Source organism: Mobula hypostoma, chromosome 12 (genome assembly GCF_963921235.1).
Source record: "Mobula hypostoma chromosome 12, sMobHyp1.1, whole genome shotgun sequence".
In the NCBI taxonomy this organism is placed as follows: domain Eukaryota; kingdom Metazoa; phylum Chordata; class Chondrichthyes; order Myliobatiformes; family Myliobatidae; genus Mobula; species Mobula hypostoma.
Window position 1 is genome coordinate 13,364,863 of NC_086108.1, and position 24,267 is coordinate 13,389,129.

General features: G+C 42.7%; 1 protein-coding gene across 2 annotated transcripts in view; it reads right to left on the reverse strand.

Annotated features, from left to right (window-relative positions):
• Window positions 1–24,267, reverse strand: part of tnr (tenascin R (restrictin, janusin)) — a 213,470-nt gene that overhangs the window by 79,310 nt on the left and 109,893 nt on the right. For both annotated transcript variants that reach the window (XM_063063628.1, XM_063063629.1), the window contains 3 exons: window positions 19,680–19,799; window positions 12,149–12,292; window positions 2,956–3,086 (listed from right to left, as the gene is read on the reverse strand). In XM_063063628.1, the coding sequence (XP_062919698.1) occupies window positions 2,956–3,086; window positions 12,149–12,292; window positions 19,680–19,799 (395 nt within the window). The remainder of the gene's footprint in view (window positions 1–2,955; window positions 3,087–12,148; window positions 12,293–19,679; window positions 19,800–24,267) is intronic.

The following is a 24,267-nucleotide window of genomic DNA, read 5'->3' on the forward strand; positions in this document are numbered from 1 at the left end:
GGTCTCTCCTCCTACTCCCTCCAAAACCCCCTGGTTCCCAGTCATATGAGACAGCATATCACCCCAAGAAAGAATAACATGGACATGCATTGGTTCATTCACTCTGTTACCTATATTATAACCCAAGCAAACTGCTAGCTAGAGACTTTATCAGCATTTAACATAACAAAGAAGCCATTTTAATTAACCTACACAGTAACATAAAAGATTAACATAACAAAGAAGCCATTTTGATTAACATACGCAGTGACATAAAAGAAGAAACCCCTTACATATACTATCACATCCATCCCCAACCTAACACAGTCCTACTTCTGCATCATTCAACTTCATAAGTGCCTCACTTGAGAGCCATGTACTGAAAGTAATATCATGAAAGCAAAGCCATTCAGAAGTGGTGAGTAGAGACATTTTTTTTCCATAGGGTGGAGGAAGTGGACATGTTCTGTAACATGAGCACTCTCACCAATATATAAAATTACCATGGTTGCACAAGGAGTTTTATATAGACCTTCTTCTGGACTTAATGAAGAGCAAGATGAATTTTTTAACTCAAGCTTTGACTGCCCAGTTCCCTGCACATGTGCTGCCTGGAACCGAAGTTGGTTTAGTAACGGGAGACAATGAGTGTTACCTTTGTGACTGGAAGCCTGTGATGAGTGATATTTTGGTATGACGACCCTGAAAGTTTATTATGTACAATAACCATATGGATGTGAATTGTGAGGAAGGGGAAGCAGTGGGAGGAGTGTGTGGCTAATGGGCCAGAGAGAGTGGGAGAGTTGAGGAAAGGGACAGGGTGATGGGGCTGGTGTGTGTGTGGAAAGAACTTGGTAGATGGGGATGGAGGGGGGACTTGAAGCTGGAGAATTCAATGTTCATGCCATTTGGTTCTACACTACCAGGCAGAACATGAGGTGTTTTCCTTCTAACTTGTGTTTCACCTCACCCTGGCAGTGGAAAAGTCCAAGGAGAGATAGGTCAGGTTAGTGTGGGAATGGAGATGGGAATTAAAATATCTGGCACCCAGGAGTTCTCGGCCGCCACAGCGAATGGACCAAGGGTGCTCAGCAAAAACTTCACCCAGTTGGTGACCGGTCTCATTAATGTAGATTAGACCACATCAAAAGCACTGTATGTGATGAACAGGGCCAGAGGATTCACATGTCAATTGCTGCTTCACCTGGAAGAACTGTTTAGGGTATGAGACGCTGGTGGGGGAGAAGGTGTAGGTAAAGTTCTGATAGATACAGGGGAATATGCCTGGGAAGGGGAAAGATGGGGAAGGATCATAGAGAGGGTGATCCCTGTCGAAGATAGAAAGGAATGGGAAGGGAAGGAAGTGCCTGGTCCAGGTGGAATGTTGCTTTAATTAAATCAAGATTATTTGAGTTGAGGATAGGGTATGGTACAGCTTCAAAACATCGGTCAGGTCACAGTTGGAAAGCAGTGTGCAATTCTGGTCACCACACTGTGGGATATGATTGCACAGGAGAGCGTGCAGAGGGGATTTAGCAAGACAAAGTGTCAGGAATGAGGCAAGACTGGAGAGGTTGGAGCTCCATAAGACCAGTTTGTTCCATGGAACTCAGTCCGAGAGGTCAGTGTGGGGCCTGTCTGTGACTGAATCAGAATCTGAGTTTGTTTTGTTATCACTGACACGCAGGTCTGTCATAATATTTGTTGTTTCATGGCAGCAGTAGAATGCAATACATAAAATTACTATCAGTTACAATAAGAAATATTAAAAATGCATAAGTAAGCAAATTTAAAAAGAAAGCTAAATAGTGAGGGTTTAAATAGTCCATGGGTTTATTGTCCATTCTGAAATCTGATGGTGGAGGTGAAGAAGCTATTCCTGACATAATGAGTGTGTGTCTTCAGCCTCCTGTCCCTCTTCCCTGTTGGTAGCAATGAGCATGTCTTGGGTAGTGGGGATCTTTAAACACAGATGCTACTCTTTTTGGGGCATTACCCGTGAAGTTAGTGTCAGGTCAGTCTGTGGAGGTCAGTGTAGGGTCAGTCAACATCTGAGAGGTCAGCATGGGATTGTGGGGCAATCCACATGTGTCTTGGTGTGAGTATAGGCATTGGATTCTGTTGAACAAGGGAAGTGATTTTTCCTGGATGGTTGGATATTGAGGGAATGTTCCCACTCTTCCCATTACACTTGGTCTCCTGCTCTGTAAAACTTTGGCAGGGTCTCTCTGCCAATGCGATGCTCCTTTTGATTTACCTCACACCGAGATGTAGAAGCTCAGTGGTGGAAGGAGAGAGAGCGCGTGCGCAGCCCTCCGGTGAAAAATGATATTGTATCTGTTAAATAGGGACCGTGGACAATTCTGATTTGATGGAGAATGGACGTGAAAGCACAGAGGAATACCTGGAGAAATTTCTGAAACGCTCGTTCGCGCTGTCATTACTGCGTGGTTGGGAATCTTTCAGAGGGTAGGCCTCAAAATCCCCGGCCTTGCCTGCTGTTGGCGACCAAGGTTGACGTCGAATTGTTCGGACAGAGACGGCGCTCAGTACTCGGTGTCGGAGAGCTGATCAGAGCTCGAAGTTTTCGGATGACTTAGAGTCGGATTGTGGTCGGGCAAGGCAGGGAGAGTTCTTCCTTCTCCCGTCTGCGTGAGTTGTGGGACATTTGAGAGACTATGAACTTTTACTGTGCTCATGGACTTCTTCATTAAGTTATGGTATTGTTGCACTGTTGTAACTATACGTTATAATTATGTGGTTTTGTCAGTTTTTTCAGTCTTGGTCTGTCCTGTGTTTTGTCATATCACACCGGAGGAAATATTGTATCATTTCTTAATGCATGCATTACTAAATGACAATAAAAGAGGACTACGTGTCTTCATAATCTAATATAGATGGAGGTTACAGAACCATTGCCCCATTGTTGATCCGTTTCTAAGTTTGTGTTGTGGAGTACATGCTGCCCAGGCCTACCTTCCGTTGCCCACTGCTGTCCTCATATACCAGGACATACTTCTCAATCTGAGCCTCAGGAGCCTGCCAGGAAATTCTTGCACTCCTCTGGCTCACATCACTGGCCGTCAGGTTCTTTGGGGAATCTAGAGCTACAATAGAGAAAGTCTTAGTCAGCAATTGTCTCCTCAGACCAGCTAACAGGGACGGGAAGCCAAACCTCTCACTAGATAGGTGCTGACTGTTTCACAATGGTTATCAAACGCTGTTGTTGTTGTTACGTGTCCTCCAAGCTCCTCTTCACTGGTGTGCTGCCAACGATTAAGTTCACTCCATGTTAATTCCTCTCTGTATCCAGCTGCACTTCTTCCTATCTGAATAGAATTCCTGAAATACCTGTTAAGTTTTTTAACTCCAAAAACGAATTGAAAGAAAAACGCAGAGCTGGGGATAACTTGTGTATGTTTGGTTTTTACTTAGCGAGGTGCGCACTTATGATGTGGTAGTGAAATGGCGTATGCCATTCACACATTCACATACTTTTACATATAACCCATAAAGAATTATGTAAACAACAAGGAATGCTGAATCAAACAATATATTTACAATATTATTCAAATATTACTAAAATATTACATACACAATACTCCTCTGTGCCTAGCTATAAACTAACTCAATATGGAATGCATCTCAACTCAAATACGCAACATATTGCTCTCTAGTCATCTATGTATCATATTTATTTATTTATTTTTGAAATAAATATATATATGTGTGTGTGTGTGTATATATATATACATACACACACATATTATATGCTATAATACTACCACTATATAGACATCCACAGCATGGTAAATTTTAAATTGTTCTACTCAGGCCTAAAGATTTATTTGCTTTGGAGGATTTCTTACTCTTGTGGATTAATGGCTTTCCTGACCAGGAAGCTGAGGCTTGTGGTTGTGAAAGAATATTAGGTTCTGAGTCCTCATGCTGGTTGTAGGAGTTAACTCTGGGACTACAGGAAGAGTGTCTGACAGCCCTGGACACCTTTCTTCCCGAACAGTGCATGGCAAACTGCTCAAACTGCTGATCTGTCAAGGCTACCAGACAAAGCTGTGAGCCAACGCTTTCATTTTGACCACGCCTAGATGACTGGCACCTACAGTAGCTCCTCCAACACTTCAGTTCTCAGCTTGGATGGTACAACAACTCTCAATCCCCACATAAGGCAACCCCAAAATGGGGAAACTGGAGTTTCTAATGCACATTTCAGCCATTTTGAGTTGTCGTGTAGACCTGATACAGTGTGGAACCTTTTCTGGTTTCCTTTGAATCATCTCGGCCGTAATAGGGAGACTTTCAATTTGCAGTGGAGAGAATACATCAAAGGGAGTGCCTTGTTTGTAATTTTTTCAGGTAGTTCCTTTTCTAAGGGTAAACAGGACAATCTATTAGCATTTCCATGATTAGTTGTCCTCTTGAATTCAATGTTGTAATTGTGTCCTCTAAGAAACAGGCCCCATCTCTGCATTCGTGCTGCTGCTGTTAGTGGAACAGCCTTCTGTGGTTTGAAAATGGATACTGGTGGTTGATGATCAGTAATGAGGGTAAAGTCTCTCCCATACAAGTACTGGTTGAAATGATTTGCACCTCAAACCATACTCAAGGCCTCTCTGTCAATCTTTGCGTAATCTTTCTTTGCAGTGCTAATGCAATTCAAAGGCTGTGGTCCTTTCACTTCCGTCACTCACAACATGTGACATGACTGCACCTATCCCACAAAGATAACTATCAGAGGCAAGCTTCACTAGACAACGCTGATCATAATGATTGAGTACAGTGTCTAATGTCACTATTTCCTTCACCTTTTGGAAAGACTCTTCACACTGCTCCTTACTCACATTGTCCACTGGCATTTATTCCCAATCTGTAACAATGAGTTCAAGGGACGGAGCACAATAGCCAGGTTTGTCAAGAATCTGTTATAGTAATTGAGAAATCCAAAAAAGGACCACAACGCTGACACGTCCTTTGGCCTTGGGCATCCACCACTGATAGTATTTTCTCAGCACACTTGTGTAATCCTTGTGCATCAATGGTGTGACCACAGTAAGAATGCTTTGTTTAAAGAATTCACATTTGTTGCATTGTGCTCTGAGCTCATAATCTTCTAATCTTTTTAACATTGTCTTGAGATTTTGGAGATGTTCCCTGTCTTCCTCATCAGTAACAATAATGTCATCCAGGTAACACTGAGTGTCTGGACAGCCAACTGCATCTGGTCCATAGCTTTCTGCCAGAGTGCAGGTGCAGAAGCTACTCCTAAAATAAGCGAATTATAGTGATAAAGCCCTTTGTGAGTGTTTATGGTGAGAAACACTTTGGACTCTTCTTCCATCTCCATCTGTAGGTAGCCCTCCGCTAAGTCCACTTTGCTGAAGTATTTCCCTCCAGAAAGGTTTGCGAAGATATCTTATATCCTGGGCAGAGAGTCTCGATCTACTTTCAGTACTGGGTTAATGGTGACCTTAAAATCACAACAGATCCTGACAGCCCCATTCTTCTTGGCTACTGGGACATCTGGTGTTGCCCTTGGGCTCTAATCAACCTTGGAAAGAATTCCTTCAGACCTCCATTCGATCTTATTCACTGGCTGCTTTACCATGGATTGTATAAGGAACCAGACAGGGCTTGAAAAACTTGGGTGTGGCATTTTCATTTAAGACAATTTTATCCTCGATTTGTTTGAGTTTTCCAATGACATCATCCAGCACCTTTCTCAACTGGCTCTGAGTTGACCGGGTTGACTGGATGTGATATGCAAATGGTGGATGGATCTCCAATCAAGCTGTAGCTGTTTCAGCCAATCACAGTCCCACAATACTAGCCCTCCTGTTTTTACTACATACACACCCAACATAGGTTGTTGTTTGTTGTATTTCACTGTTACGAATGTCATTCCCACACAAATTACTTTTTCAAATCAAAGGATGTATAAATTACTGACCTTGAGATTTGGCAGCCGCAGGTATTTTTTGGATATCTGCATGCTTCAGTTCAGTATTTAAATACCATTCAGACTCATTTTGTTCAATGACTGAAACAGCTGAGCTAGTGTCCAATTCAATTAATTTGCCATTTGCTTCTGGTGCAAGCTATATTGCTTGTCTCCTGTTAGTTTTCACATTGTAAATCTTGAGACCACTTAGTCCTGTGTCACTCTCATCATTATCAGATTTTTCATCAACAACATGCAGAACAGTGCTCTTTCTGAAACTGCAACTTGACTTCTTATCTTTCTCCATTGTACTATTGTCCATAGATGCTCCTTGGCCTGCTGAATTCCTCTAGCATTTTGTCTGTGTTGCTTGGATTACCAGCATCTTCAGATTTTCTCCTGTTTGTTTCTTTTTTTTTTTACAGAGGTTGGGTGAGACTAGAATTAGAGTTCAAAGGTTAAGTGTGAAAAATGAAACATTTAAGGGGAACCTGATGAGAAACTTCTTGACTTAAAATGTATTGCAAATGTGGATCGAGCCACCAGTGGGAGTGGTGTGTACAGGTTTAACGCAACAGTTAGAAGAAGTTTGGATAAGTACATGGATGGGAGAGGTATGGATGGCCATGTTCCAGGTGTGGGTCAACGGAATTAGGCACAGTACGCATCAGCGTAGACTTAATGGGATGAAAGGCCTGTTTCTGTGCTGTGGTGATCTGTGACTCTATGACACCATGGCTGTAAATTTGTAAAGTCAGGAAATGCAAGTGTTGAAACCTCAACAAGGTTCCACCAAGGCACTGTTTCCTTTCAGCTGTGTGGGTGCACAGTGGCACAGTAACTAAAATGCTCCCGCGCACATAGCCTTTGTTGCCGCACAGCTGGAGTTTTCTTTTATATAATGTTAATATAAAATGCCATGCAGTTTTCAGGTTGTGTAAAATCTTCATGTTCAGAGCAACGCTTGGTCGTCACAGCTTTTAAAAAAAAAGATGGAACATTGCACAGAGGCCATTCTCTGAACATCCACCTTTTGGTTGCTTCGCTGTCCGTAACGTGAGACAGATGGTGTCTGTACAGTCACCATGACAATTACAGGAACAAACTTGCTGTAAAAGTACCAGGACTGCCAGTGAAGTATTAACCAAAAAGTGACAGTCGCAACACGAGCCACCAACACTCAGCAAACTGAGACTAGCAAATCAGTCTCAGGAGTATTTGAAGATCAAGTCCTCAGACCTGGAACAGAACTTGTCATGCTACAGGCAGTAATGCCTGCCTTCCTCTATGTGACAGAGACCCAGATTTCCTACGGCAGGGATCTGAGGGCAGTGGGCAACCACCAACACTGCCTCTGCAAAATGTTGCACCTTCCCAGGAAGGAATATCAGAACTCTCTCCCAGCCCAAAATCTCTATTAATAGTGTCCCAGTTACATTCAGTCCTTGAAGAAATTCAATCTTCCGAGTGACTCCTGGGGACTTCTGGCCTAGCACTGTTTAGAGAGAAGGAACACTCAGGATGGTATTGAAAACCTTGAGGCTATGCATTAGGAGAGTAAGTGGTAGAAAAAATTGCTAGACTCAAAGACCACTCGATTGGGTGATCCTGCTTGAAAGAAAAGGAATAAATATCAAGTGAAAGAGTTTTAAGAGTGTGATATCAAGTTCCAGGAGCAGCATGTTCCTGTTAGGAACCCTGATTAACAAGAGACAGTAGGGAAAAAAATAGCAAGTATGCATTGGATTTAGGAGATTGAAGATGAATGAATGACTATAAAATGATTAAGAATGCACAAGAGGAAAATCAGGAGAGCAAAGAAAGGTATGAAATGGATAAGGTTAAGGGAAATCCCATGAGGTTCTGAAGCTGTATTAAGAGTAGGAGGATGGCTTTGGAGAGAGTAGGTCTCCTTAGAGATCAGCAGGGCCATCTATGTCTCGAGCTTCAGAACATGGGTGGGTTTTTTAATGAATATTTCTCTTCAAATCTTACTAAAAAGAAAACCATAGTTGCTCAAGCGATAAGGGAAACAAGTGGATATCTTTTGGAGAAAGTGCATGTTACCTGGGAAAAGATATCTACACTTTACAGCGCAGTAAATGGATAAGTCCCCAGTGCATGACTGAGTGCATCCTCAGACTCTGTGGGAAGCTAGGCAGGAATTCGTAGAGGCCCTTGCAGATACTTGCTTCATCATTAGACACTGGTGAAGTTCCCAAACACTGGGAGGTGGCTAATATTCTGTTGTTTATGAAAGTTTGGAAGGGCAAGCCAGAGAACTGAAGGCCAATCAGCCTTACGTCGATGATGGGAATTCTGAGGGACAGCACCTACCAGCACTTTGATAAACAATGTCTGATTAGGAAGAGTCATCACAACTTTGTGTGTGGAAAATCATGATTGATGAATCTTTTAGAGATATTTCTGAAAGGTAACCTAAAGGGTACATGAGGGTAAACAATGGATATTGGCTATATAGACTTTAGCAAGGTCTTTGACAAGGTCCCATATGGTAGGTTAGTCCAGAGGATTAGGTCCCAAGGAATCCAAAGGTGGATTCAAAATCGATTCAGTGGTAGGAAGCAGAGGGTTGTAAGTGAAAGTTGTTTCTTAGAATGAAGGCCGGTGATTTGTGCTGTGTAGTGTTAAGATTCCTATTAGCTGTTATTTAATTAAATGATCTGGGAGCAAAAGCACAAGAGTTAATCAATAAAGTTTCAGATTATATGAAATTAAGAGACGTTGATAGTGAAGAAGATTATTATAGATTACAGGGGATTGTGATAATGGATCTCAATACAGATTAGTGTGAAGTAATGCATCCTGGAAAGTCAAATCAGTGTAGGCTTTGTATTATTAATGGCAGGGCCCTAAGGAGTGTAATGGAATGGTGGTACCTAGGAGTTCAAATGCATCGCTCAATGAAAGCAGCATCACAGGTAGATAAGGTTGTAAGAAAGACACTTTGCACCATGGCCTTCATTAGTCAGCACATTGAGGATATGAGTTCAGACATTATGGTGCTTTGAATATTATGCACAAGTCATTGGTGGGACATCTTTGGAGAAATCAAGGTATTGTGTTCAAAAATCAACAGGTTATGTTGCAACTTTATAAAACCCTGGTTAGGCCACGTCTGGAGTATTGCATACAGTTCTGGTCACCCCACTATAAGAAGGATGTTGAGAATTTGGAGGGGGCGCAGAAGAGGTTTGCCAGGATGCTGCCTGGTTTAGAGAGCATGTGCTATCATGAGAGGCTGGATAAACTTAGGTTGTTCTCTGTTTAGCAACGGAAGGTGACGGGAGATCTGACAGAGGTTTATAAGATTATGAGAGGCGTCAGTGGAATAGACAAGGAGTATCTTTCCCCCAGGGTGGAAATGTTTAATACAAGAGGGCATGAGCTGGAGTAGGTTCAAGGAGGATGTGAGGGGTAAGTATTTTACTCAGAGAGTGGTAGATACCTGGAATGAGCTGCCTAATATGGTGGTAGAGGCAAATTCATCAGTAGATTTTAAGAGATATTTAAATAGGCACTTGAATATGAGGAAGATGGAGGGAAATGGACATTGTGTAGGTCGGAGAGATTATTTTTTGTTTTTTTTAATATACTTTTTATCTGGTTTGGCACAACATTGTTGGCTGAAAGGCCTGTTTCTGGGGTGTACTGTTCTATGTTCGATGTAAATATGTAGAGTTTTTGTTTCCCTGTTATAGAAAGGATGTGGTTAAACTTGGAAAGAGCACAGCAGAAAAAAAAATGAGAAAATTGCCAGGACTAAAAGACCTGAGATACAAAGAGAAGTTGGCTCTTTATTTCTTAGACTATAGGAGAATGAGGGGTGACCTTATAGAATCATCTAAAATTATAAGAAACATAGATGTAAGGGGTTTCTTCTTTTATGTTATTGCTAAGGCTAATAAAATGGCTTCTTTGTTATGATAAAAATAAAATGGCTTCCTCTGTGATGTTAACTGCTGAGACAGTGGTTCTCTCTATAGCTGCTTGTTTGGGTTATAATTACTGATAACAAGAATTGTATTCATTTGCTAACCAATTGGGATAGATGTTATTCTTTCTTGTGTGTCTGTAAGCTATTGTTTTCGCGGGCTTTGGGCAGAAGGCGGATGGGGACAGAGCAGACATGATGCTGTCAGCTGGGCGACGGAATGGACCCCGCGCGGGAGTCCGAGGCCCAGGGTCTTTGGCGAGGAGAGGAGACACAGACAGACTCAAGTAGAGCATTTGGTCGATCACCGAGGGTGGTCCCATTTGTGGGTCCGCAGAGTTTGGAGGACATCGACTGGAGGAAGGGGGACCCGGTTCTCTAAGAGCTCCAATAATGTGTGCACGAACTGGTTAATAATAATGGCACCTTTTTCTTTTTTTAAAAACCTTTCTTATTTTGTTCCTTTACTATCTACATAGTCAAAGTATGAGTTATAAGGTGTAATCATTGAATTGTATATGGTGTACTGTCTGTTATTTGGCGGGGTGGGGTACATCACACAGCATCCACACAAACTTGATTACCCAGTTTGGCGGGGCTGAAGGCTGCTCCCCCTAGACAAAAGCGAGCTGAGCAAGCCTGAGGCTTACCGGGGGCTACATAGCTGAGGTGAATGATAACAGTCTTTTTCCAAAGCTAGGAGGCACAGGTTTAGGGTGAGGGAGAACAATGTAAAAGGCTACTTTTTCACAGAGAAGCTGGTAAACGTATGCAACGAGTTACCAGAGGAAATGGTTGAGGCAGTACAGAAGTATTATTTAAGAAGCAATTGCATAGATGTATGAAGTAGTGTGCCTTGGATGCATGCAGACCAAATACAGGAAATTGGAATTAGGTGGGTAGGCACAGTGGTCAGCATGGAGTCTCTGGGCTAAAGTGCCTGTACCAGTGCTGACTCTGTAGCCAATCCAAACAGCAACATCTGAAGCTCCAGTAACACGGCTCGCTCATGGCTGGCCAGCAATGGAGCATGCGTTATCAATAGTTTCACCGCCTGTGCTAATCCATCTTTCTCACCCTATGCTGTACTATACTGGCCAACATAACCAAACCCAACTCAGTCATGAAATTATCCTTCCACATATATCTCTTCCTTATTAACTGTACCACTACAGATGTTAAACCAGCATCTCACACTGAATGTTGAGGAACTCAGCAAATCAGGCAGCACCTATGGAGGGAAGTAAACAGTGACATTTTGTGCCAGGATCCTTCATCAGGACCAGCTTCTGTGCTCTTCCATTCATTAAATCCTCCCCCCAGCACCACACATCTCAAGTGGAGAACTCAGGTGACCAGCACCACAACGACAATATTTTGCTTCTTGTACATTCTTGTATTGGTATTGAGTGTCGAGCCGGTTTTGCACCTTTTGCCCGTGACTGCTTCCAGCATTCCCTCTATTTTTTTTCACAGCTGCATGGACCAACTATTGCTCTGAGCAGAAAGTTTTTACACAGCTCGAAAGCTGCACGGCACTTTATATTAACATTACATAAAAGAAAATTCAAGCTGCATGGCAACAAAGGCTGCGTGCGTGGGGGCATTTCAGTTACTGTGCAGCTGCGCACCCACACAGCTTCAAGAGAACAGTGGCTGTCTATCTCCTGATTTTAACACTGCACTCCCCAACTCTCACTAACCTCTTACTGATTGAGGGAACTTTTGCTAATAAAATTTCCTCGGCCAACATGTTACTGAGCAGGCTTCTGATTGTAATTCAACCCTGTCAAATTGTCAAGCCATTTCCAGTATTATCAAGCCACCCCGATGTTTCATCAGCCCCTGTGATTGTACATAACACAGTATTTCTTACAGCTCCTTAATGCAGTCACTAAGTGAAGAGTGATAATTTGAAGCATATCCCTGATGGTGTTAATCTGTTTCAATCATGTGGTGGTCCCTGCATGTTGTCACTGGGTGGCCAGTCTCTGTGGTACTGTGTGACTGAATGCATCCTGGCAGGTCTTATATCAACTCTCTGCAATTGCTTGGCAGCCTTGTTCCAGAAACCTGTGTTATTATTCTATGTCCTTTCAGCTGTCAAAGATATTCCTGCAGATTTCACTCAGTAAAAAGGGCCCAGGGTCACCTTCTGACTTTATCACCCTTGTCCCAACCTTCCTCTAATGATCCACAGTTAACACTGACACTTACAGTTACACAGAGAGAGCTGTCATTAATAAATAAGTACATACGTGTAAGAAAGTGAAGGGAGACAGGAGAACTGGTCATGGACCCTCTTGTTGCATAGATGGCAATGGAGTAGTTGGTGAACGGTTGGAGATGGGTCAGCTGATGCTGTGTCAGAGCCCCGTCAACAAGAATCCTCTTTACAGCAGCTGCAGAAGAATGAGAGAATCTGTTTGCACTCAGGAATCAGGAACAGAAAACACAATGAGCGTATTGCCTCTGTATGACAGGCGTTTGGTAAAATGCACTGGGAGGTCACAATCCACAGTTAACATGGTCAGTGTGGTAAAAAGTAGTACTCCATTCAGAATCATAGAACTAATTATTGAGGTCATTTGGTCCATCAGCACAGGTACACACTGGGTATAACATCCCTCATGTCCCACTTGTTTGCTCTTTTCCAAGAACCCTGCAAACTCTCTCTCAGGAGGCTATTGGGAATCAACATCCCTCAGCTTCTGTTCTCCCTGCATCTGCTTAAGGATCCCAAGACCCCACATACTTGACAAACTTCTCTTTCAATTTGCCTTGTTACTTTCAAGGATTTACGAACTTCCATGTTCTTCTGATCTTGCTAATCACTCTACACCCTTCCCTTACTCTTTCTGCTGAGGTGAATTACTTCTTACTTGCCTGTATTCACTTCAATCATCCACTTTCCTCTCCACTTTACCACGGTTTCATGCCATTTATCACTATATGTGCTCAAAATATGGTGTCACAGTAATGTGAGGGGTATTGCCCACATACCTAGGAAGCAAACTGTCCAACATTCTTAGAAATAATATCTGACCCCTTCATACATGGTTTCAATTCGTTACAATGGAAAGGAATTCCACAAAGTCACCACTCCCTGAGAGAAGAGCTACCTTCTCCTTTTCCATTCTAAATGGCTTACCCCTTACCCTGAGATGGTGACTGCTGATCCTGGACTCACCCACAATAAGGAACATCAATCTGATCAGTCCTGCAAGTAAATTGAGAACTAACATTTTGAGAACAGTAGCTCGATTGACCCTATCTTCCTCCATCACCAAAAAACAGATAGGATTGGACAAAGTCAACATGGATTTGTTAAAGAGGAGATAATAGCCGAATAATACAGAAACAGAAGCTTTGGCCCACCATGTAATAACGGCGTGCCATTCTACACTAATATATTTGCCTGCACTAGGTCTGTGTCTTTAAATGCCATGCCTAAATGCCAGCAACTTTGATGTGCTTCCTAGAGATGCTGCCTGGCCTGCTGCATTCACCAGCAACTTTGATGTGGAAAGCAGGATTTCCCAGTAGCCAGACATTTTAATTCCACACCCCATTCCCATTCTGACATGTTTATCCACGGCCTCCTCTACTGTAAAGATGAAGCCACACTCAGGTTGGAGGAACAACACCTTATATTCCATCTGGGTAGCCTCCAACCTGATGGCATGAACATTGAATGCTCTAACTTCCGCTAATGCCCCACCTCCCCCTTGTACCCCATCCGTTATTTATTTTTATACACACCTTCTTTCTCTCTCTCCTTTTTCTCCCTCTGTCCCTCTGACTATACCCCTTGCCCATCCTCTGGGCTCCCCCCACCTTCCTTCTCCCTGGGCCTCCTGTCCCATGATCCTCTCATATCCCCTTTGCCGATCACCTGTCCAGCTCTTGGCTCCATCCCTCCCCCTCCTGTCTTTTCCTATCATTTTGGATCTCCCCCTCCCCCTCCCACTTTCAAATCTCTTACTAACTCTTCCTTCAGTTAGTCCTGACGAAGGGTCTCAGTCTGAAACGTCGACTGCACCTCTTACTAGAGATGCTGTCTGGCCTGCTGCGTTCACCAGCAACTTTGATGTGTGTTGCCTTTCAGACATACTGATTGTATCTAATGTCACCACCTCCTCTAACAGTGAAGTTCTTTCTGTGTAAAACAGATCACCTTTAAAGCTGCTTCCTCTCACAAATCTATGATACTTTGTTTTTAATACCCCTTCCACAGTAAAAACATTCTAACTTTCTACCTTATCTGTGCCATTTGTAATTTTGTTTGTCTCTGTCAGGTCATTTATCAACCTCTTTCACTCTGGAGAAAACCAGCCCATCCTGTTAATCTTTCCCAATACCTGCATTCCTCCAATCCAGGCAACATGTTGGTGGACCTCCTCTGCATTTTGTCAACCTCAATCAACTCCTTCTTGTAGTATGGTGACTAGAACTGCACACAACATTCTAAGTGCAGTCTAACTGGTATTTTGTAAAATTGCAACATAATGTTCCAACTTTCATATTTTGTGCCCTGAGCTATGATGGAAAGCATGTCATGTTTTCTTCACCATATCCAACTCTATCGCTACATTCAGAGATCTATGGACTTGGACCTCCAGATCCTTCTGTTCATCAGTGTTCCTTAGTTCCCTACCATTTCCTGTAGATGCCCTAACTTCAAGTGGTTTCTCTAAGATGCATTGCTTTGCACTTTTCAGGATTAAATTCCATCTGCTAATGCTCCAGCTGACTTTCCAACTCATCTACATTCTGCTGTCGATCTGGACAGCCTTATTCACCATTCACAAAACTCTCTGCAGACTTACCAATCATTCCTTGTGCAGTTATCATGCATTCACATGTATCGTAAGTAACAAATGCTTCATCTACTGACCCATGTGTTACACTGCTGGCCATGTTTTTGACACATCTACCGGAATGTTAGGAGGGTGTAACTAGCAGAATAGATGGGAAGAACCAGTGGATGTGATGTACTTGGACTTTGACCATGGTTTCAATAATGTCCCACTTAAGAAATTAGTACATACAATTATAGCACATTGGATTGGTGAATAAGGTGCTGATATATGGTCTGGTAGAGAACTGGTTGGCCAACAAGAAATGAAGAATTGGAATTGGCCCTAAATCCTCACTTTTTCTCCTTTGTAATCTTCCCATTGTGCAAGACCTTCCTGCGAGGTTTTGCTGCCAGTCTCCCTCTTCCAGAACCTCCCTTATGATAATGAAAGTGTCCTCCACCCCATTTAAGACCACTATTCCCGGCCTGATCATAACCACTATCTCCAAAATGCTCCCCGCTTGACACTGCCTCCACCTGACTGACTACGTTCCACAAGATAAGATTCAGTAATGCTCACTTCCTCTTTGGTCTATCTACAAGAGATGGGGGAGATTTTAAATGGATTTTTTTCATCAGTATTTACATGGGAGATGAACACACAATCAACGTCAATGAAGCAAAACAGCAGTGAGGTCATGGACCATATGCAGATTACAGAGGAGGAGGTGATTGTTGTTAGAGCAAATTAGGGTGGATAAATACCCAGGGACTCTCAAATTTTTCCTTTGAACCTGTGGGAGGATAGTGCAGAAACTGCTGGGGCTCTAGCTAAGCTATTTAAAACATCCTTAGTCACAGGTGAGGTGCCAGAGGATAGCTAATGTAGTTTCAGAAAGACTCTAAGAATAAAGTGGGAAATTTTAGGCTGGTGAGCCAGGTTACATTATTGGAAGGTATTCTAAGAGATTTGGATAGACAGGCCTTAATTAGGGATAGTCCACGCATCATTGTGTGTGGTAGGTCATGTCTGATCATTCTTATAGAGTTTTTTTGAGTAGGGCAGTTGATGAAGAAAAGGTGTGGATGTTGTCTACATGCAAGGTTCCCACATGGGACACTGGTCAGGAAGGTTCAGTCACTTGGCATTCAGGATGACACTGGCTTTGTCGGAGAAGGCTGTGGGTGTTAGTAGACGGTTGCCTCTCTGACTGGAGGCCTGTGACTAGTGGTGTGGCGCAGGGATCGGTGCTGGGTCATAGGAACATAGAAACATAGAAAATAGGTGCAGGAGTAGGCCATTCGGCCCTTCGAGCCTGCACCACCATTCAGTACGATCATGGCTGATCATCCAACTCAGAACCCTGTACCTGCCTTCTCTCCATACCCCCGATCCCTTTAGCCACAAGGGCCATATCTAACTCCCTCTTAAATATAGCCAATGAACTGGTCTCAACTGTTTCCCATGGCAGAGAATTCCACAGATTCACCACTCTCTGTGTGAAGAAGTTTTTCCTAATCTCAGTCCTAAAAGGCTTCCCCTTTATCCTCGGTCCTTAGTTGTTTGGCACCTATATTAATAATCTGTATGATAAGGTGGTTAACTGGATCAGCAGATTTGTGCATGATACCAAGATTTTGGCTGTAGTGGACAGTAAGAAGTGCTATTAAAGTTTGCATTGGGTTCTGGACCAGCTGGATAAATGGGCAGTAAAATGGCAGATGAAATTTAACGCAGACAAATGTGACATGTACTTCAGGAGGGCAAAGGAGGATAGAACTTCCACAGTAAAAGATAGGGCGCTGAGGAATGAGGTAGAACAGAATAATAACAACAATGATAATAATTATATAACTAAGGGATAAATATCGAGAACATAAGATGAAGAGTCCCTGAAGGTGAGTCCATAGGTTGTGAGAACAGTTCAGTGATAGGGCAAGTGAAGTTGAGTGAAGTTATTCCCTTTGGTTCAAAAGCATGATGGCTGAGGGATAAAACCTATTTTTGAAACTTGTAATGTGTGTCCAGAGGCTCCTGAACCTTCTTCCTGATGGCAGCAGTGAGAAGAGAGCATGACCTGGGTGGTGGGGTCCCTGATAATGGATGCTCCTTTCGTACGACAACGCTCTGGGTAGATGTACTCAATGGTGGAGAGGGCTTTACCCTTAGTGGACTGTGCCGTTTCCACTACTTTTAGTAGGATTTTCCATTGGTCGTGATGCACCCAGTCAATATACTCTCCACCACACATCCATCGATGTTTGTCAAAGTTTTAGATGTGACAATTAGATAGGATTGTAAAGGGAGCTTTTAGTACTTTGGCCTTTATAAGTCAAAATGCTTAATTTGGATTATTGAGTGCAGTTCTGCTCACCTACCTACAGGAAAGATATCAAAAAGTTTGAAAGAGTACAGGGAAAACTTACAAGGATGTTGCAGGGACTTGAGCACCTGCGTTACAGGGAAAGGTTGAATAGGTTAGGAATTTATTCGATGGAGTATAAGAGAATAGGGGAGAGACCTGATAGAAGTATACAAAATTATGAGGTGTATAGATTGGCTAAATGCAAGCAGGCTTTTTCCAATGAGGTTGGGTGAGATGAGAACGAGTTCATTGGTTAAAGGTGAAAGCTGAAATATTGAAGGGGAACCTGAGGGCATGCCTCTCCACTCAGAGGGTGGGGAGAGGTGGAACAAGCTGCGAAGAGAGGTGGTGGACGCTGACTTCAATATGTAAATAAAATTTGGTTAAGTATGGACTAAGTATGGAGGGCTATGATTCAAGTGCAAGTCGATCAGACTAGACAGAATAATAGTTTGGTACTGTCTAGATGAGCCAAAGTGCCTGTTTTACTGCTGTATTTCTTTGTGATTCTGTGAGTCTAAAAGGATGAAGGGAGAATGGGGAGACTGTGTGAACAGAAATCTGAAGAGGATGATTGGCACAGATGGCATCGAATGGGGGAGAATGTTATTTTATGCTAATTTATGTTTGCCACGTTTGCAATGGACAGTGTTGTTGCTGTACAAAGAACTAATTTTCATGTCATTTACACCCTGGTCATGTACGTGTACCCATGACAACAATATTTTGAACTTGATCTCCTTGGAGTGACAGAGGATGGGAGATGACTTGATAGAGGTATACAAGATGATGAGAGGCATTGATCGTGTGGATAGCCAGAGGCTTTTTCACAGGGCTGAAGTAGCTAACAATGATGGGGCAGAGTTTTAAGGTGATTGGAAGTAGGTACAAAGGGGATGTCAAGGGTAAGTTTTTCACACAAAGAGCGGTGGGTGCATGGAATGCACTGCTGGCGATGGTGGATAGGGTTTTTTAAGAGACTCTTAGATAGATACATGGAGCTTAGAAAAATTGAATTGAATTGACTTTATTTCTTACATCCTTCACATACATGAGGATTAAAAATCTGTATGTTACGTCTCCATCTAAATGTGCAATGTGCAATCATAGTAATTTACAATAAATAGAACAGTCAGTGTAGTATAGAGTATACTCAAGTCAGCGTGAGTTCATCAGTCTGATGGCTTGATGAAAGAAGTTGTTCCGGAACCTGTTGGTCCTGGCTTTTATACTGCGGTACTGTGTCCCGGATGGTAGCAGCTGGAATAGATTGTGGTTGGGATGGCTTGAGTCCCCAGTGATCCTCCGGGCCCTTTTTACACATCGGTCCTTGTAAATGTCCTGAATCGTGGGAAGTTCACAGCCGCAGATGTGCTGGGCTGTCCACACCACTCTCTGCAGAGTCCTGCGATTAAGGGAGGTACAGTTCCCATACCAGGCAGTGATGCAGCCAGTCAGGATGCTCTCAACTGCGCCACTGTAGAAAGTTCTTAGTATTTAGGGGCCCGTACCAAACTTCCTCAGCCATCTGAGGTGAAAGAGGCGCTATGCAGTAGGGAAATTCTAGGTAGTTTCTAGAGTAGGCTTCATGGTTGGCACAACATTGTGGGCCAAAGGGCTTGTAATGTGCTGTAGATTTCTGTGATCTGTGATTAGACGTAAATGGCTTCCTCCAGTTCCAGATTTCTACCTAGGTTCATATGTTATGCAAACAGTCCCTTGGGCCCAACTGGTCCATTCTAATCAAGATTCCTATCCAAGCTAGTCACATTTGCCTGCTTTTGGCCCATTTCCTCTTCATCTTTCTTGTCCGTGTTGCTGTCCAAATGTCTTTTGAATATTGTTAATGTATCTACCTTCAACCACCTCCTCTGTCAGCTCATTCCATATACAGACCATCCTCTTGTGTGAAAAACTTGTTCCTTGGGTTGCTATTAAATCCTTCCCTTCTCTTCTTAAGCCTGTGCCCTCTAGTTTTGATTTCCTAACCCGGGGAAAACGACTGTGCACATTGAGCCCCCTGTGGTTCTACACACCTCTATAAATCACCTCTCATTTTCTTACAACCCAGCCTACTCTACCTCCTTCCAAAACACAGTCCCTCATTTGCCAAAGCATCCTCGTGAATCTCATCTGCATTCTTTCCAGCTTAATTGCTTCTTTCCTAATGCAGAGTGACCAAAGGTGAACACAATATTCCAAAAGTGGCCTCATTAATAACACGTACAAATGAAACATAATATTCCAATTTCTCTAATCAATTCCCTTGGCTGTGATTCTATTTCTAGGGACCATGTATTCATACTCCAAGGTTCCTCTGTTCTACAACACTCCCCAGGACTCTGTCCTTTACTGAGAAAGTCCAAACCTGGCTTGTCTATCTATCCCACACTTACAGAGAGAAGATGGATATTATGCGAATACATTCTGAATGCAAATACAATTGAGGGGGAGAAGACTGGGGCTCAAGGAGAGGAGGAGGAGGATGAGAACAGAATAGGATTGGGGCAATTGAACTGTGCACTACACTGAGCCTATCCTAGAGGCTGGGGCAGTCGAAGAAGAGAGAGCTGGGTTATCACCGGAATCTCATGAAGCAGACAAGGCCCAGGAAACACTTACCTTGGCTATGTGACACGATCACCAAATAGTTGTGCACCACAGCCTGAGGTGGAGCCCACATCAGCCGAGCCTCTGTTGGAGAAACGTTAACAACCTGCACATCTTGCAGGCTGTCCATTGCTGCAATGAGACAGAGAAGAATAGGTCAAGTCATCACTACACTCCTCACCAAAATCAGCATTCCATTCTAAGTTAACAAATTTCCCGACACATGCCGGTGATAATAAACCTGATTCTGATCCTGTTTATCTGCACTTAAAACGTCAGTGTGGTGGCTGCATACAGCACACAATCTCAATCCCTCCACCGAGAGATGTTCGGATCTTTTCCAACCGTAGCTGAAGTGCTACATGACTGGCTGGCATTTAGCATGGATAGCTTTCTATCCTCACCTTAGTCATTAGGTTAGTGGTCGTAAAGTTATTGGAAAAGGCTTCCGAGGGACAGGATTAACCCAGGAAAGTTAGGAGATGATCAAATGCATGGATTTGCATTTGTCTGAACAACTTGATTGAGTTTTGCTTTGACAAAGAAGCATATCTAATGATGAGGTGAGTGCATTTGATGTGGTTCATATAATCTCAGCAAGGCCGTATTCAAGGTCCCAGGTACTGACAGATGGTGCGGGTATCAGTTCTGCTTATTTATATATAAATAGAAGTTTTAATTACTGAGATAGCAGATGACATAAAGATGGTATTATTGATAGGGCTAATCTCAGGGCAATAAAAGAAAGTAATCAACTGGTCTATTCAAGATTCTAGATTCAAGTACATTTATTATCAAAGAATGTATAAATTATACAACCTTGATTTCTTTGCTCACAGGTACCACAAAGCAAGAAACCCAAAAGAACCCAGTTAAAGAAAAAAAAACATAAGAAAGACCAACACTAAATGTGCAAGAGGAAGAAAAAAATACAAATCATGCAAACAATTGAAGCGAACAAAAACATTTCGAACCAAAATTCAGTCCTCAGATCCAAACTCCGAAGCATTCTGTAATAGGCCCAAGGCCTCGCTTATCAGTTCATCATATTAGCAGGCATGAAGCACAGCAGCAGCTGACAGTCTTCATAGTCTCAGCTCATGGAGATAACCATCGCGGGGATGAATGAAATTATAGAGCATTACAGCAGAGGCTCCATGACAGCCTGGTCTTCTACCTGGTCCCTTCTACCTGTACCTAGACCACAGCTCACCATACTCCTCTCATCTGTGTACCTGTTGAAACTTCTATTAAATGTTATGATTGTACCTGAATCTACTACTTTATTCATGCTAGTATCTTTCCTGTAATACCATGGGCTCTTAACTTGTTAAGTAGCCGTATATGTGGCACCTTGTCAAAGACTTTCTGAAAATTCAAGTACACAACATCTACAATTCTTCTTCGTCCATTCTGGTTGTTATTTCTTCAAAGAATTCCAACAGATTTGTCAGGCAAAATTTTCCCTTAAGGAAGCCATGCTGACTATAGCCTATTTTATCATGTGCCTCCAAGTATCCCGAAACCACACCCTTAACAATCGACTCCAACATCTTCCCAACCTCTGAGGTCAGATTAACTGGCCTATAATTTCCTTTCTTCTGTCTCTCTCCCTTCCTAAAGAGTGGAGTGACATTTGCAATTTTTCACTCCTCCAGGATCATTCCAAAATCAATTGATTTTTGAAAGATCATTACTGCTGCTTCCACTATCTCATCAGTCACCTCTTTCAAAACCCTGGTTTGCAGACCATCTGGTCCAGGTTGCTGTGTTTGTTCCTGAGGGATTGTGCAGAGCACACCAGGATGCCAGTATGCAGAATACTCAACTGAACTTTATTGACAACTCTGCTTCTACCGTACGTGAACTACTCCCAGGTGGGAATGGCTGAGAGGGATAGTAAGAACATATTAACTACCACAGCATCTCCCCTTCTTGAAAAAAAGATAGGCATCACCATAGAACTTCATTGAAATTATAGTCACTGAAATCGCACGATTCAGTTCACTTCACCCATAGAGCGTAACTTATGCTCCTTATGTAAACATAACAAGAGATTGCCAACATTATATTAACAACAGTCTCGTTTTGTGAAATGATTTCAACATTAGAACTCTTTTTAAAAAAAACACTAAATCTAATGGGGGTTAGGGTAAACAATCTGACACTCCAACAAAGGTTTATTCTGCCTCTTTAGTCATTTGCCCAAATCTATTATCAGAATCAGATTTATTATCACCAGCATGTGAGGTGAAATTTGTTAACTTAGCAGCAGCAGTTCAATGTAATACATAATATAGAAAAAAAACAAAGGAAATAAAAATGATAATAATTAATAAATAAATAAATAAATCACAGTACACATATATTGAATAGGTTTTAAAAAAAGAAATACTGTATATTAAAAAAGCGAGGTAGTGTCGAGGGTTCAATGTCGTAGGTTGTTCCATATTCTGAACTCCTGCCAGCTGGTCTGAATCTGGTTGCACTCCCTCTAAGGATAGTTGGTGGCCCAAGAATTTCACCTCCAACTCTACAAAGTCCTGTTTCTTTTTGTTCAGGGTGAATCCAGCCTGTTTCAGTTCCTCCAAGGTAGTTTCCTCTCTTTTTTTATGTTCCTCACCTGAGCCTCCGAAGATGAGTATATCATCCATGTGGCAGACTACTCCTTCTATAACCATATAAATTTTGTCCCTCCAAAATTTGGTTCATCCTCATCTGAAAGAGTTCATGGGCTGATAGATGCCAAAAGGGAGACTCTTGAAGGCATAGCATCCATATGGTGTGATAAATGTTGTGAGCTACTGTGACTCAGGAAATAAATTGATCTGCCAGAACTCTGAGTTTGCATCTAGTTTGGTGAAGAACTTTGCTCCACCTAGCATACCCAATGTGTGCTTAACAGAGGGCAGAATAAATTTCTCTTGCCTCACTGCATTATTCAACTTTGTCAGATCTACTCAGATACTCACTGTGCCATCTGGCTGGGGAACGGGAACAATGCCCTCATACCAGTCAGTAGGTTCATTCACTCTAGTTATGATGTCAAGTGCTTCCATTCTCTCAAGTTCAGCTTTGATTTTGTTCATCAATGGTAGATGCCTCACTGTGGTCAGAGAGTAGGGTGTCACTCCTGATCTCAGTTGAGTAAGGTACTCTTCTTTCAGCACCCCCAGGCCTGTGAACAACTCTGGGTACTTCTCGTGCTCCTGAACATTGTTTAGTGAATCCACCTTTGAAATGTGGTCCAGCTTCTTGATGGCAAGTTGCCCCATAGTGGTGAGAAGAGATTCTCAACAACATAGACATCCTCTTTTAAATGTTTCTCATTTTTATGGATGGAAGCAGTAAACATTCTATCACACTGAGCTAATGTTCCCCTGGCCTCATGAGAACTTTCTTTGTTGGGTTCAGCATAACGTCTGCTTCCTTCACCAGTTTTGTGAACAGACGTTCGGGAATGGCTGTGACAACTGCCCCAGTGTCCATTTTGATCATCACTGCCTTGTTTAGCAACTGAACCACAGTACATCAGTCTTGTTGATCTGAATCTAGAGACCCAAGGAGAGCTCACTCTTCGTCTGAATCATGGTCTTCATTGATCTCCTGAAGAACTGTTGTTTGAGTGACACTGGCTTTTACAACGGCCAACTCTATTGCACTGGTGGTATTTCACATCTTTTGCTAGACAGGGCTCTGTCGTGTGGAAAAGAGACTTGCTGCATCTCCTGCAGTTGGACAATTTACCTGCTTTTTGATTCGCTTGCTTGTTTTGTTTGAGATGAGCCCTTTCTGTAGTCTTTGACTGCACCTTGTTTGTCCCCTTCTTTTTGTACAGCTTCTAGTTTCACCTCTGCAACATTTTTGTGCCTGAGTTCTGCCTGTTGCTGATGAACATTCTCACTCTGCCTGACCTTAGTAATAGTTTTTTCTAGTGTGAGATCTGCCTACAACTGAAGTCTCTCTGACAATTTGGTGTCTAGTAGTCTGACAACAATGTTGTCTCTAATGAAATCATCTCTCAGATTTCCATATGCTCAGTTGTCTGACAGGGTATACAATACCAAGGTAACATGTTTGAACGACTGGCGTCCTGTCGCTCTCGCCTCAATAATAAGCAAATGCTTTGATAGGCTGGTCAAGGACTACATCTGCAACACACTACCACCCACACTGAATCCCCTACAATCCATCTACCAACACAACCGATCAACAGATGACACAATAGACACAGCTCTACACACTGTCCTTACAGATCTGGAAAGGAAGGATAATTATGTGAGAATACTGTTCTCTGACTAGAGTTCAGTATTCAACACCATAATTCCCTCCAGGCTCGACAAGAAGCTCAGAGGTCTTGGCCTTCACCCTGCCTTGTGCAGTTGGATCCTGGACTTCCTGTCAGATTGCCGGCAGGTGGTAAGGGTGGGCTCCCTCACCTCTGACCCTCAACACAGGTGCCCCTCATAGCTGTGTCCTAAGACCTCTCCTTTACTCTCTGTATACCCACGACTGTGTCACCATCCACAGCTCCAATCTGCTGATTAAATTTGCTGAGGATACTACATTGATTGGCCTAATCCCAAATAATAATGAGGCA